At 48.0% G+C, this 12,308-nt stretch overlaps 5 protein-coding genes across 5 annotated transcripts; 2 read left to right on the forward strand and 3 right to left on the reverse strand.

Moving 5' to 3' along the window:
- Positions 1-502: 502 nt before the first annotated feature.
- F5B22DRAFT_642799 (prolyl oligopeptidase) lies at positions 503-3,344 on the forward strand (the record flags this gene model as incomplete). The annotated part of the gene is made up of 7 exons (XM_047978180.1): positions 503-605; positions 676-1,856; positions 1,970-2,143; positions 2,267-2,374; positions 2,543-2,660; positions 2,780-3,099; positions 3,222-3,344. 7 exons carry the CDS (start codon positions 503-505, stop codon positions 3,342-3,344), a joined length of 2,127 nt encoding a protein of 708 aa, XP_047834402.1.
- Positions 3,332-4,549, reverse strand: F5B22DRAFT_410376 (uncharacterized protein). Its single transcript, XM_047971557.1, has 2 exons — positions 3,994-4,549; positions 3,332-3,714 (listed from the first exon to the last, which is right to left on the reverse strand). Exons 1-2 carry the CDS (start codon positions 4,068-4,070, stop codon positions 3,486-3,488), a joined length of 306 nt encoding a protein of 101 aa, XP_047834403.1. The 5' UTR covers positions 4,071-4,549; the 3' UTR covers positions 3,332-3,485.
- Positions 4,550-5,084: 535 nt separating this feature from the next.
- Positions 5,085-6,288, reverse strand: F5B22DRAFT_642801 (uncharacterized protein; the record flags this gene model as incomplete). Its single annotated transcript, XM_047978181.1, has 2 exons — positions 5,085-5,479; positions 5,541-6,288. 2 exons carry the CDS (start codon positions 6,286-6,288, stop codon positions 5,085-5,087), a joined length of 1,143 nt encoding a protein of 380 aa, XP_047834404.1.
- A 636-nt stretch (positions 6,289-6,924) lies between these two features.
- On the reverse strand, positions 6,925-8,806 carry F5B22DRAFT_659449 (ATP-dependent RNA helicase eIF4A; the record flags this gene model as incomplete). The annotated part of the gene is made up of 4 exons (XM_047980198.1): positions 6,925-8,079; positions 8,134-8,492; positions 8,550-8,618; positions 8,695-8,806. The coding sequence occupies 4 exons, from the start codon at positions 8,804-8,806 to the stop codon at positions 7,426-7,428; spliced, it is 1,194 nt and encodes a 397-aa protein (XP_047834405.1). The 3' UTR covers positions 6,925-7,425.
- Positions 8,807-9,466: 660 nt separating this feature from the next.
- On the forward strand, positions 9,467-11,770 carry F5B22DRAFT_591698 (uncharacterized protein). Its single transcript, XM_047973864.1, has 3 exons — positions 9,467-9,996; positions 10,199-10,830; positions 10,967-11,770. Exons 1-3 carry the CDS (start codon positions 9,704-9,706, stop codon positions 11,503-11,505), a joined length of 1,464 nt encoding a protein of 487 aa, XP_047834406.1. The 5' UTR covers positions 9,467-9,703; the 3' UTR covers positions 11,506-11,770.
- Positions 11,771-12,308: the final 538 nt, after the last annotated feature.

Genomic DNA, 12,308 nt, shown 5'->3' on the forward strand with positions numbered 1-12,308 from the left:
TCAGTTTGTTGGTTGTATAAGCATTACAAAGGATGACGCATGATACCCTTTTTCGACATGTAAGAATAGTCTAGACTTAAGACATAGAGGAGATAGTAGCAGAGATAATATGAGAGGTTGGGTTTCACATTCTTTAACGTACTAGTAGAACGAAGCGTGCAGCCTACTGTAGGTAAATATATCATCACACTATGAAGCGAGAGAAAAGATTCTGTATGTCATGTAGGTACAGGGCAGATACAGGGGAGGGGCAGGAGGCCTAGGTAGCCTGTCTAGGTAGCCTGACACGGTGCCACTGCGGGGTGACGATCAGTTGAGCTCCAGAGAGGGCCCCCTTCAACCCTGCATAATGCGCCTGCATACCTGTTCACTTCTACTGAGTACTACGGTGTGCCATTGAGTTGAGGTAAGTAGGTAAGTAGGCCGCATTCCGCTTGCTATACGAATTGAGAGGTCGGTTTCTATTCTACGGATCTTTATTCGGGTTCCCTCATTTTCCAACATGACGATCATGGCAACCAAATTCACGCCCGAGGTTCTCCTCTCGGCACCCCGGAGGAGCCCTGCTATCCCCAACTCTAGCGGGAAGCTCGCTCTTTACACAGGTAACTTGGCTCAGAGAGCTACCTAGTCTGATCTACATATCTCTATTGAGCGAAGACTGAGCTCGTACAGTTTCTCAATACTCTTTCGAGACTCATTCGAAGAAATACAGCATCAAGGTGCTGGACATCTCATCTGGACAGTCCACAGAGCTCTTCACCAACCCTGCCTACAGTGAACCTACATGGGTTTCCGAAGATGAGTTCGTTTTCGTGAACGAAGCGAGCAATGACGATGCAGTCTCACAACTCATGCTAGCGAATGTGTCGGAGCCTAAGCCGAGTGCGTATCTCATACAGAGCTTCAGGTGCTCCGTCTCGAACCTGAAAGCCAAGGACATCGGCAATGGCACTGTTGCCCTGGCTTTGACAGCGCCTTCTTCTGCCTCGGGAGGTATGCATGATGCTCTAAACGAGAAGAAACCACACTCCTCGGCACGCGTGTATTCGAGCCTTTTTGTTCGGCATTGGGACACGTACGTCTCTAAGCACACAAGCGCCGTGTTCTACGGTGCTCTGCGGAAAGACGAAAAGTCTGCTAAGTACCAGCTTCTCGGATCAGGCCTTGTCAACGCGTTGGCCGGAACAAAGCTCGAATGCCCTGTTCCAAGCTTCGGAGGGGCAGCAGACTTCGATATCAGCAATAAGGGCCTCGTTTTCCTTTCCAAGGACCCTGAGATTAACCCTGCCATGTGGACCAAGACCGACGTTTATTATGTACCTCTGAAAAGTTTCACGGAAGAGAAGCCTCCAACCCCTCAAATTGTCAAGACCGGAGGGCTGCAGGGCTACAGCGGATCGCCCACATTCTCTCATGATGGGAACAAACTCGCCTTCACACGCATGCGACACAAGCAATACGAGTCTGACAAAACCCGGCTGATGCTAATACCAGATATTGAGGATCTGAGCAATGTGCAAGAGTTTTACAAAACTGATGATGGTGAAGGCCGTTGGGATCTGCGACCCGAGGCAATTGTATGGAGCAACGACGATACGGAGCTGTATGTGACAGCGGAAAAAGAGGGACGGCAATTGGTGTTTAAACTTCCTTCTTCGCCCTTGGAAGCAAAAGAGTTGCCACAGCCCTTAACTAAAGATGGCGCAGTTGGGAGCATTTCGAACCTAGCCACTGATGACGGTAGATTATTCTTGACTACCACGTCGTTGGTTGACAATTCCTCCTATTCGATCCTCGACCCTACCTCGAAAGAGACAATCCTTGTATCGTCAGTCTCTAAAGAAGGCAAGACGGTACGTATGAAGATCTCTCTCGCCCGATAGCGAGTCTCTTTGTGTTTTATCATCAAGAAACGCCCATGGAATGCAGCCCAGAGATATTGACTAACATGTCTGAATGTACGCAGCTTGGTTTGTCAAGGAGCCAATTCGATGAATTCTGGTTTCAAGGTGCTGGCGACTACAAGGGCCATGCTCTTATAATGAAACCAACGAATTTCGACCCAGCTAAGAAATACCCATTAGCTTTCTTGATTCACGGCGGTCCTCAAGGTGCCTGGGGGGATTCGTGGAGCACTCGTGTATGTCCCCCTTTTCCCTAGCTGCTCATGGAGCTCATAGTTGCCCACTGGGAAGACAAGCGTCTTTTTATCACAGCTTCCCTACTACCCTGAAGAGCAACTACTAACTATAGCGAACTTTAGTGGAATCCAGCCATATTCGCTGAACAGGGCTATGTTGCCGTTATGCCGAACCCGACGGGTAGCACAGGGTACGGCCAACAATATGTTGACGATATTGCATTGGATTGGGTCAGTACTTCAATCTGTCTTTCCCCTATCGTATCTCAGATCACCTAGGATAAATTATAGCTTCGCTGAAGATTTCTTCAGTCATCCCTTCCTTGGAATGTACATGTCGCTGAAGCCTTCTATGGCGTTGAAAACATGTGAAAGTAACTAACTTCGAATTGCACACAGGGTGGACGTCCATACAATGATCTTGTGAACTGTTTTGAGCATATCGCGGACAACCTCCCATACGTCGATACCAACAATGCTGTGGCTTTAGGCGCGTCGTATGGTGGCTATATGATCAGTGAGAAACTATTTACATCCCCTTGCTGCTGTCCCCCACAACCTTTGCGTCTCCCATACCTTCGCTTGTCCTGGTTCATAAAGTACTTTTTGAACTGATGCTAATTTTTCTCCTTCTAGACTGGATCCAAGGCCACCCATTAGGGCGCAAATTCAAGGCACTTGTTTGTCATGATGGTATCTTCAATACTTTAGCAGACTGGTCGACGGAAGAACTATTCTTCGTCCTTCATGATATGGGCGGAACGCCCTGGGAGAACCGCGAGCTCTACGAGAAGTGGGATCCCGCTGCCTTTGTAGGTGAGTGGGCGACACCACAGCTTGTCATTCATAGCGAGCTCGACTACCGCCTGCCCATTTCCGAGGGTCTTGCCGCGTTCAATGCCTTGCAGACTCGTGGAGTACCTTCAAAGTTCGTCATGTTCCCGGACGAAAACCACGTAAGTGCGAGCGCTCTCTTACCCTCGCGGCTGTCTTCCTATTCTCCTAGTCGAAAGAGGGGGGAACAGAACAAGTGATGGTCAGTAGGTACCTAGTTTGCTAACTTATTTCTACTACGCAGTGGGTCTTGAAGCCTGAAAACTCCCTCGTGTGGCATAAAGAAGTTCTTGGCTGGATAAATAAGTACACTGGCCTGGACACCAAGGGGCTTTCGTCCGGCGTAGAAGACTTGAGTCTGCGATAAGGCGTTTTCGACACAGATTTGCAATAGCCAGGTTCTATCTGATTCGTGTAATGCTAGTCCATACCTTCCCGGTCTCAGTTTCTAAAACCCTCTTCAAGGTGCATAAAAACCAACAAAACTAATTAATTCCCTCCCGTGGCACTAAGAATATGGCGAGTCTTCCTCCAGATACCGCCTCACCCAAGGCCACGCCCACGTCGAGAACAAGCTGTGAAAGAACGTGACACAACCCAGAATGAGCGCCCAGTACTCGGGCCGCCTCCACCATGGAATATCCTTTGGCGCGGCTGGCGGACGTTTTCCTAGCTGCTGCTTCTGGGCTTCGTGGGCTTCGACTTCGCGCGCGAAGTTGGCGTGGTCGAGATAGGAACTGTTGTGAAATAATGTTAGCTTTTTTTTGAATATTCATCTTACGCAGGGAATTCCCGCATTGCTTTTTGGATCTGGCTGTCTTGAAGTAGAATCTGGTGTGCTAGGAGGAACCGGGATTATGGTGAGTATTGCCATAGACTGGAGGGAGGGAAGTGGGTGGATGGAGGATGTCCAAGTGGATGTAGTGATTAGATGAGTTACCAATCACCTAGACAAAGTAAAATAAAATGCATATATATACGTCAATGGTTGAAGAACGGATAGCATAATTACTTACAAGGCAGCTTGGTAGTCCCCCGGGGTCATCCCCATGATGAGCGGCTCCTTGTTCATGAGCAATCCGGCATCTGCCATCTTCTAGTTGCGGATCTCCTGTGATCGACGTTTGGACTGTTGTGGTGCAAATAGCGTCTGTTCTGTTTCCGCGACGAGTTACTAGGTAGGTAGTCTTGAAGTATCAAGATGGAGCGGCGAAGTGATCTGTAGCGCTACTTGTATTTTCTCATGCGGGCTTTGAGGTGGCTCGCAGATGCCCTGTTGGTTCCCGTGCATATTCGCCCGGTCTTTCTCTCGTGGCGGCAATGGTAAGAGCGTATTGATTCGTCCACGATCCAACTTTCCTTCCGCTACGCGAGTTCTTTTGCAATCTCTAGACACAGTGAACAAGATCGTCAGGGATCAGCTGTAGAAGTTTAAGATACATAAACGTCGAGTTTGTCAATTAGCCGATTACTAAACAGCCTCCTGTATGAATGGCCTTATTCCTCTATCTGCCAATTGTAAGTAGAATGGCTGTTATATTTAGTATCCGCAAATATTACCAGGCCAGGCTTGCACACTTGAGAATGCTGTCACCATATATCTAACTATATAGCGATTATTACAGATTTCAAGCGAGACCCTGATTTATGCATCATTTTGAATAGCTTTGTGCTATTACAGTAGTATTTTCTTAACTGGTCAAGGTAGCGTTGCGCCGCTCCATTTGATGAAGCAACCTCGTCATGTTTTGCCCTTGTTTCCCGCAAGCAAATGCCACTCCAGCTACAGTTCAATGAAAAGATTCCGGAATCACGGATGTTGTTGGCCAAATGAGCCGATATCAGCTTTACGTTCTTGATGTCCGTCGCTGCGTTAGATGTTCAACTTCCAGCACAGAGGATCTGTACAGTACGCGTTGGTCAGTAAGTAAGTCATAGAAGCAGGATTTAAACTTACCCGCAAGATGAGGGATGATATAGCTGGAAGGATCCCTTTAGAGAGTAAATAATTGGGAGCCACTACTGTCTAAGGTGTGCCCTTTTCATTTCTCTCCGGTCCCATAAGCTCCAAATTGTTAGTAGCGGCTCAGTAGGGAATTTATCTCGACTACCGTGGAGGCACAAGCGACCCTCGGTGTCGAGATTGCGATCCGGAGATCTTCTTATCTACGGCCGTCTGTACCAGTTTCAGATTCAAACTTCCTATCATTCGCCTGATGTCCTTCCATGCAACCCCACTCAATTCAATGAAAATGGCCGGGGAACGTTGGTCGGCGGCGCCCAAGGCACTCAACTTCACTTGCTCCGGGCGTTTCTTTAGGAAATGACGTTGCAAAAGGCAGCTAGCATGAACATTTATCGCGCTCAAGAAATCTTTAATGAACTCCGTCTCGTTATCAGGCTGTTTAGACTTGTAACTTGCTATCTTCTCTTCATAGATCGCGAGGAACTCTGTAGTTGCAGGCCAATCCTTGAGGCTAATAGGCTGGCGTTCTAGTTGGTCTACTTGGGTTAGCTTAGAATACCATGAGAGCAGACCTGCAATCAGTGGAGGATGTTATACCTGAGCTGTCACTTGTACCAATGAGAAAAGGGCCTGGGGCGCAATCCTTACTGATAGCAGATTGCTTCATGTTTCTCCCAGTAAGGCTTTCCCCTACAATTTCCTCGAGGATATCTAGTTGCTCCGTAGTATCTAGCTGGTTTGCCGTGGCTGCTAAAGACAGATTGACGATCTTAGAACGTTTTTGGATGGTCTCTTCTAGTTTCACAATAGACCCTCGAATGCGTTCCGTGTCGAACGATACACCTTCGAGCCCGCCTTTGAGTTCAGCGATATTATAACTCAGATTGCCCAAAAGCTGTTCTTGCTTTTTCAGAGCCTCTCTTATCTCGCTGGTAGTTTGTTGCTGCCCTGTTACCAGCTCTCTGACGATTTGATAAATCTCATCGTTCTGCCTGTTCTCCTTGATGGTCTCTGTCAACAAGCTGCTCAATTGTTGGAGAATAGCTTTAGTATCTGATGGCTCAAGGTTTTTGGCTTCGACAAGCTGTCGTAGGCTCGCTGCATCGTGTTCAATACCAAGTATTCGTTCTGCAATACGCTCATGATGCTGAAGCTCATTATCCCTCGTCTTCTTCAACTCATCTCCCAATCCAATGAGTTCCTTAGAGTGAGTATCAACGTTCCTGGCTAGAAGCATAGTCACCAGTGGGCCGATTCTTTTTTCGTTCCTTGGTTCTTGGATTAGTTCTGCAAGCATGGCTACTTTCCGTGGCCTCTCAGTGTCTGCTTGCTGGGAGGAAGGCATGACTCTAGCGTGAAAGGGAGTGAATACCGAGACACGTAATGATGGCAAAATAGAATCTTGTAAAGGATGGAGACGCACAGAGACGGGAGGCCATCTACTGCAGGTGCGCAAAGGAGAGGGTAAGCAGAGTAGAAGATAACATTGACATTGGTCTCCAGTCCGACTGGATTTGAAAGTATCGTCACTTCTTGGGGTGGAGGCAGCCACAGTTCGAACGCCCCTACCTTGCGAGAGCGCTCATACTGAGGCCAATCTGATAGTTCCTACCTAGGTACCTCGAAACTTAGGGGTAGAAGGTACGACCACCGGTACTAATGTTTACCTCGCAAATATAATACCTAATAATTCCTATTAATACCTAATAATGAATATATGTAGGTAGGTAGGTACTTAGGCAGGCACACATTTCAACGTACCCGGGTAGGTTCAATATTGGTAGGTAGGTGAGCTCGGTGACGAATCTCAACAGAGCCCAGTCACCCCACATACATATCCAAGCAGGCGCCTGGCGAGGTGGCGAGGACTTTGCGACTCTCGTCAGCAGTTTGGGAACCAGGTATTCGAGTTGCGGTATCAAGTACCTAGGTAGGTAGAATCCGTACCAGGGGCTGTAGACAAATAAGCAGAGAAACAGCGTGATGATGACACCAGTGGTTAAACAATAAGCTGTGGCTGTAATGAGAACGATGGGAACGTTGCTGCAGTGAATAGCGATGCAAAGATAGTAAAACAGAGGGCTAAGGGGAGATGCTGAGGCGTGGCAAAGACGAGTCCGGTTATTCAAATTGGTTCAGCATTTTCATTGAGTAAAAAGCATCTGACGGCCTAGGTACAAACGTACGCGAAACGAGCAAATGAAGAAACACCAACGACTCCTCCCGCCAGGCGACATGCACCGCCTGATTAAGGTGCCATTACCCAGCCGCAAATGCCCAGATGCATCAATTACTTTTCTACCGCTGTCCTAGAGATGCAACGTGATTGCCCATACCAGCAACCATAGCATCCCCCTCAGCAGAAACCAGCCCCGCCCCGAGCCCTGCGTCTATCAAACCTTGGAATACCCTTGGCCCCCAACATCAAGAGACTAGTAATGTATGCAGAGAGAAATGGGGTTGTCGTGTAATCGTGTAGTAATTAGATGAGGTCGGCAACGTTCATCGGCATCTCCTCAATTTGGGTGCTGTAGAATTGCTCAATTTCCCTCATCATGCGAACATCCTCGGCCGTGACAAAGTTAATGGCAACACCCTTTCGGCCGAAACGACCACCACGACCGATGCGGTGGATGTAGTTTTCACGGTTAGCAGGCAAGTCATAGTTGATGACAAGGGACACCTGCTGCACGTCGATACCACGGGCAAGCAGATCAGTGGCAATGAGGACACGAGAAGATCCCGAACGGAACTCCTTCATGATAAGGTCACGCTGGGCCTGGTCCATGTCACCGTGCATGGCCGAGACGGTGAAGTCACGGGCGGTGAGCTTGTCAGTGAGCCAGTCAACCTTTCTGCGGGTGTTGCAGAAAATGACGGCCTGGGTGATGGTGACAGTCTCGTACAGATCAGATAGAGTGTCGAGTTTCCATTCTTCCTTCTCAACAGCGATGTAGAACTGCTTGATACCTTCTAGGGTAAGCTCGTCCTTCTTGACGAGGATACGAACGGGGTCGCGCATGAACTTCGTCGTAACCTCGAGCACATCCTGAGGCATCGTGGCAGAGAGAAGAACGACCTGGGTGGACTGGGGAAGGAGCTGGAAGATATCATAGATTTGTTCGGTGAAACCACGCTGATAAAGTTAGCAATGGAGAAACTCAAACTTGCTAGTGATAGGGCTACAAACCGAGAGCATTTCATCAGCTTCATCAAGGACGAACATCTTCATACCATCGGTCTTGAGGAAGCGACGCTGAATCATATCGTGAACACGGCCGGGAGTGCCAACGACGACCTGAGGGCCATCTTGTAGAGCCTTCATATCGTCACGGACGCTGGTACCACCAATGCAGGCGTGGCACTCGATGTTCATGAAATCACCGATGGCGACAACAACCTTCTGGATCTGCTGGGCAAGCTCACGGGTGGGGGCGAGAATCAGAGCCTGGCACTGCTTGACGTTGGGGTCGATCTTCTGGAGAACAGAGATGGAGAAAGTGGCGGTCTTGCCAGTACCAGACTGTGCCTGCGCGATAACATCGTGACCTGGGTATTGATCAGAACACACCGAACGCGATCATGGTGAACACCACAAAAACATACCCTTAATGACCGGCATGATAGCACGTTGCTGAATGGCAGAGGGGCGCTCGAAACCGTAAGCGTAGACGCCTATGTCATGCGGATGTTAGCCTCGCCTGGATTTGCGATCGCGTTGGAGGGGTTTATCGTTGGTGGCGCATCTTACCTCGAAGAAGCTCAGAGCGCAGGCTCATGTCATCGAAAGAGTCGACAGTCTCGTCATAGTTAGACTCGATCTGGGATTGCTCGATATCCTCGAGCCCCTTGTCTGTAGCCATGATTGCGGATTAAGTCTTGAGTTACGCCTCGAATTCCAAGCACAGCCTGAAATTCAAGACAATAGAGAACGAAAGTGGTGGTGGGGTTCGAGATAAATAGTCGCGGACTTGCACTGAGGGAATCAAGTCAGCAGCAACGAAGCGAAGTAGGTGAATCTAGCGGACGCGATGCTCTCAACTAATCGTGAGAGCGATACGGCCCGGAAATGGAGGTTTGTCTGGTGGATGTTGTGTAGATATAAATCTGAGAAGATTTCAGAGGGATCGAAGGAGAGAGGAAAAGCCCAAGCACCTCTTGACTACTACTAGTAGGCAGGAAAAAAAATTTGAGTGGGGGCAAAACTCCGGAGAAACTGAGTTGGCGCTTGGAAGGTAGATATACTTTGCAGCCAAACTCAATACAGTAGGGGCGCAGCAAATATGGCCCATGGTCAGGTACATGTACCTAAATCACCCCCCCTACTTCCGGGTACCTGGACATGACCTGATGATGGGGCACAGAGAACAGAAGGAAGAGAGAGAGGGGTCGAGGGGTTGCACCTGTGCCCGTTCCTCCATCCTCTGATGTCAATGGGCGCCTCAGTAGGACTCACTCATGTACATGTACAGATACCTACCCATGCAGATATTATCTACACCCTGGCCTAAGAAGGTACATGTACCTGCCTACCATTCACATGTGCTAAATGAAGGACAAGGGAGTTAAAAAAAAAAAAAAAAAAACTTATCTTAAAGCTTCAAATGTCGAAAACTGCAAAACATACACTAACACACAAGACTCATCCTTTTGCAACCAACTGCTAGGGTTCCTGATCTACTGTAGGTCTAAGCTTTATTTTTGGCAACATCTTCATTTGCCACGTCGACTTACTCCCATCTACTACAAACCATTACACAATGCTGTTAGCAGAGGATCTCAGTCACGGTGACGGCGGCGGGACGGATGAATTGAGCATTGTTGATTCTATTCCCATTCACCCTATGGGCATTAAACCACTTGGGAACCTGTACTTTACAAATGTTCTCAATGCCCGGCGACACATAGGCACTGTGAGCCACTTGCCAGATGAGATGATTTTACATCTGCTCGAGTATCTCGATACAACCTCGTTAAGAAAACTTGCCGCTACCTGCCGTTTTCTGTATGCGTTTGGACAGCTGGATGATCTATGGAAAGCCCTGTTCTTGGAGTGAGTCAACCTTGAGTGAGTCAGACTAGTCTGTCATGAGATAAAGCTACTGTATACGAGAGCTGCGTATGTAGTGACTCATCCAGTATAACAGCCTGCGGTAGAGTTTGGAGCGCAAACGTTGCTAAATTTCCGTAACTGGGTTCGAAGATTCATTATCTATCCCCGATACTAACTAGGTACTAACAGTTGTGTCTCGCAGGTCTCCACATTCCCAGGAGGGAAATGAGGTCGTCTGGAAAGGCACTTGGAAAGCCACATACCTCCGTATACCAGCTGAAGAGCAAAGCAGAATTGATTGTAGCAATGTTTTCTCGGATGTCTTGCACAGGCCGTTTGTCTGTTCACATATTGCTCTAGCGAAATACGCATCAACTATACCTGCGTCAAATGCAATATCTCGCCTACCGAGTCTTAGTTATGATGAGTTCGCTCAGAGTTGGAGCAACACGCCCTTCATCTTAACCCATTGCATACAAACATGGCCGGTTTGCCAAGAATGGAACATTCAGCAACTTCAACAAAAGTTCTCCAATGTTAGTTTTCGAGCTGAAGCAGTTGACTGGCCATTCTCGACATACTATAAGTATATGTCAGAAAATGAGGACGAAAGCCCGCTTTATTTGTTCGATCGCTGGTTTGCAGAAAAGATGAACATAGAAATTGGGCCGCAGAACAGCTCGGTGTACTGGCCGCCTGACTGCTTTGGTCCGGATTTGTTCGAGGTACTGGGTGCAGAACGACCGGCGCATCGATGGCTCATCGTTGGTCCGGAGCGTAGTGGTTCTACATTTCACAAGGACCCAAATGCGACAAGTGCTTGGAATGCTGTTGGTACGTGTCTCTTCCTAGATATAGCCTGTGCATTTAAATCTTGAGAGGTCACATATGGACGACGTTGTTGGCCATTACGGCCTTCAGTGTTATCCTTCTCAATTTTCAACGCATAGTACTGACTCTAGAGTTGCAGTTCAAGGGTCGAAGTATTGGATTATGTTCCCACCTTCTACACAAGTTCCTGGTGTCTTTGTATCAGAAGACAGTAGTGAGGTTACCAGTCCGCTAAGCATCGCCGAGTGGCTTCTCGAATTCCATGTTGAGGCTCGGAAACTTCCTGGTTGTATTGAGGGCGTATGCAAAGCGGGAGAGATCTTGCATGTGCCCAGCGGGTGGTGGCATTTAGTTGTCAACCTTGAGACTGGCATAGCTCTCACACAAAACTTCGTACCCAAGTCTCACTTAACAGATGTTCTCTCGTTCCTCAAGAATAAGCCGGATCAAGTTACAGGGTTTAACAAGACTATTAGTAATCCTTTCGAACTTTTCGTGCAACGATTGGAACAGAGCTATCCTGAGCTTCTAAACGAGGCGCTCGTAGAGCTCAAGCAAAGAGGCGAGAGGAAAAAAAGGAAGTGGGAGGAGGCCGTCGGGACAAAGTCCGAGTCGGAGAATGGAGGCGGCGGCTTCAGCTTTGGATTCGCCGAAGATGACAATGAAGAAATACCGTAGAGACAACATGGGGACGACAAAAAGAGAGACACGCAGAGCTCTGAAGCATCCTCCTGGCCCCCTCAACGCGACCCGATATGTCATGATCTAGAAGAACATGTCCTTCTTGCCCAAGATAAGACGGTTTTTTTAGCACATTGAGGATGCTGCATAGCGGCAGTAGGCAGTCGCTTGCTTGCTGTTTGCGGATACAATACTACATAGGTGCATATATGTCTGTAAATTTCTTGATCTTAACTAGGCCACATGATCCCAGTGCCCATCACCATTGACTGACTTACAAATATAAAATAAGTACCGGTAGCTGTCTCCTGAATATCTAGATCAGCTTATCATTAACTCACTGGCTGTTCAATTAACCAGTTTGGCCTGCATTTGCATTGCTCTACTTAGTAAGGTTTAAGTAGGTAGGTATGTACTTAGCCTACAGATCTCACTGTTCGACCACCTCAATGAAGCTGCACTGAAACAGAACGTCGATACTAAGTAGATGCTAAAACGTTACCTAGCTACTAATTATATTAGAAGATCTCCACTATAAGCTAGGTCAGCTCTCAAGTACCTTCTGTGTATTTAAATAAGTCAGTGCCCTTATGCGCCCTGCTCTGCTATGTACATGTCTTTGCTCATATATGTATAACCTAACCGCGGACCTAAAACCTACCTAAAACCTAGGTACCTTTCTGGGCTGTATTCCCCTGGCCAGGTACTTCGAAGGACTTGACGGTAGGTTACTTTAGGTAAGATGATAATAAGTAATAAGGAGTTGGGTATGGCTGGCCCCCACTTGATTGCATCAACCC

Source organism: Xylaria bambusicola (assembly GCF_022495145.1).
Source record: "Xylaria bambusicola strain CBS 139988 unplaced genomic scaffold F5B22scaffold_5, whole genome shotgun sequence".
NCBI lineage: Eukaryota > Fungi > Ascomycota > Sordariomycetes > Xylariales > Xylariaceae > Xylaria > Xylaria bambusicola.

What these genes read in the sequence shown, in the direction of transcription:
- F5B22DRAFT_591698 (XM_047973864.1), top strand. Translation starts at nt 9,704, where the DNA reads ATGCTGTTAGCAGAGGATCTCAGTCACGGTGACGGCGGCGGGACGGAT. An exon ending in TGGAAAGCCCTGTTCTTGGA is followed by an intron (nt 9,997 to 10,198) that starts GTGAGTCAACCT and finishes TGTGTCTCGCAG; the next exon opens with GTCTCCACATTCCCAGGAGG. An exon ending in AAGTGCTTGGAATGCTGTTG is followed by an intron (nt 10,831 to 10,966) that starts GTACGTGTCTCT and finishes CTAGAGTTGCAG; the next exon opens with TTCAAGGGTCGAAGTATTGG.
- F5B22DRAFT_410376 (XM_047971557.1), bottom strand. Translation starts at nt 4,070, where the DNA reads ATGGCAGATGCCGGATTGCTCATGAACAAGGAGCCGCTCATCATGGGG. An exon ending in GGGGACTACCAAGCTGCCTT is followed by an intron (nt 3,715 to 3,993) that starts GTAAGTAATTAT and finishes ATTTCACAACAG; the next exon opens with TTCCTATCTCGACCACGCCA.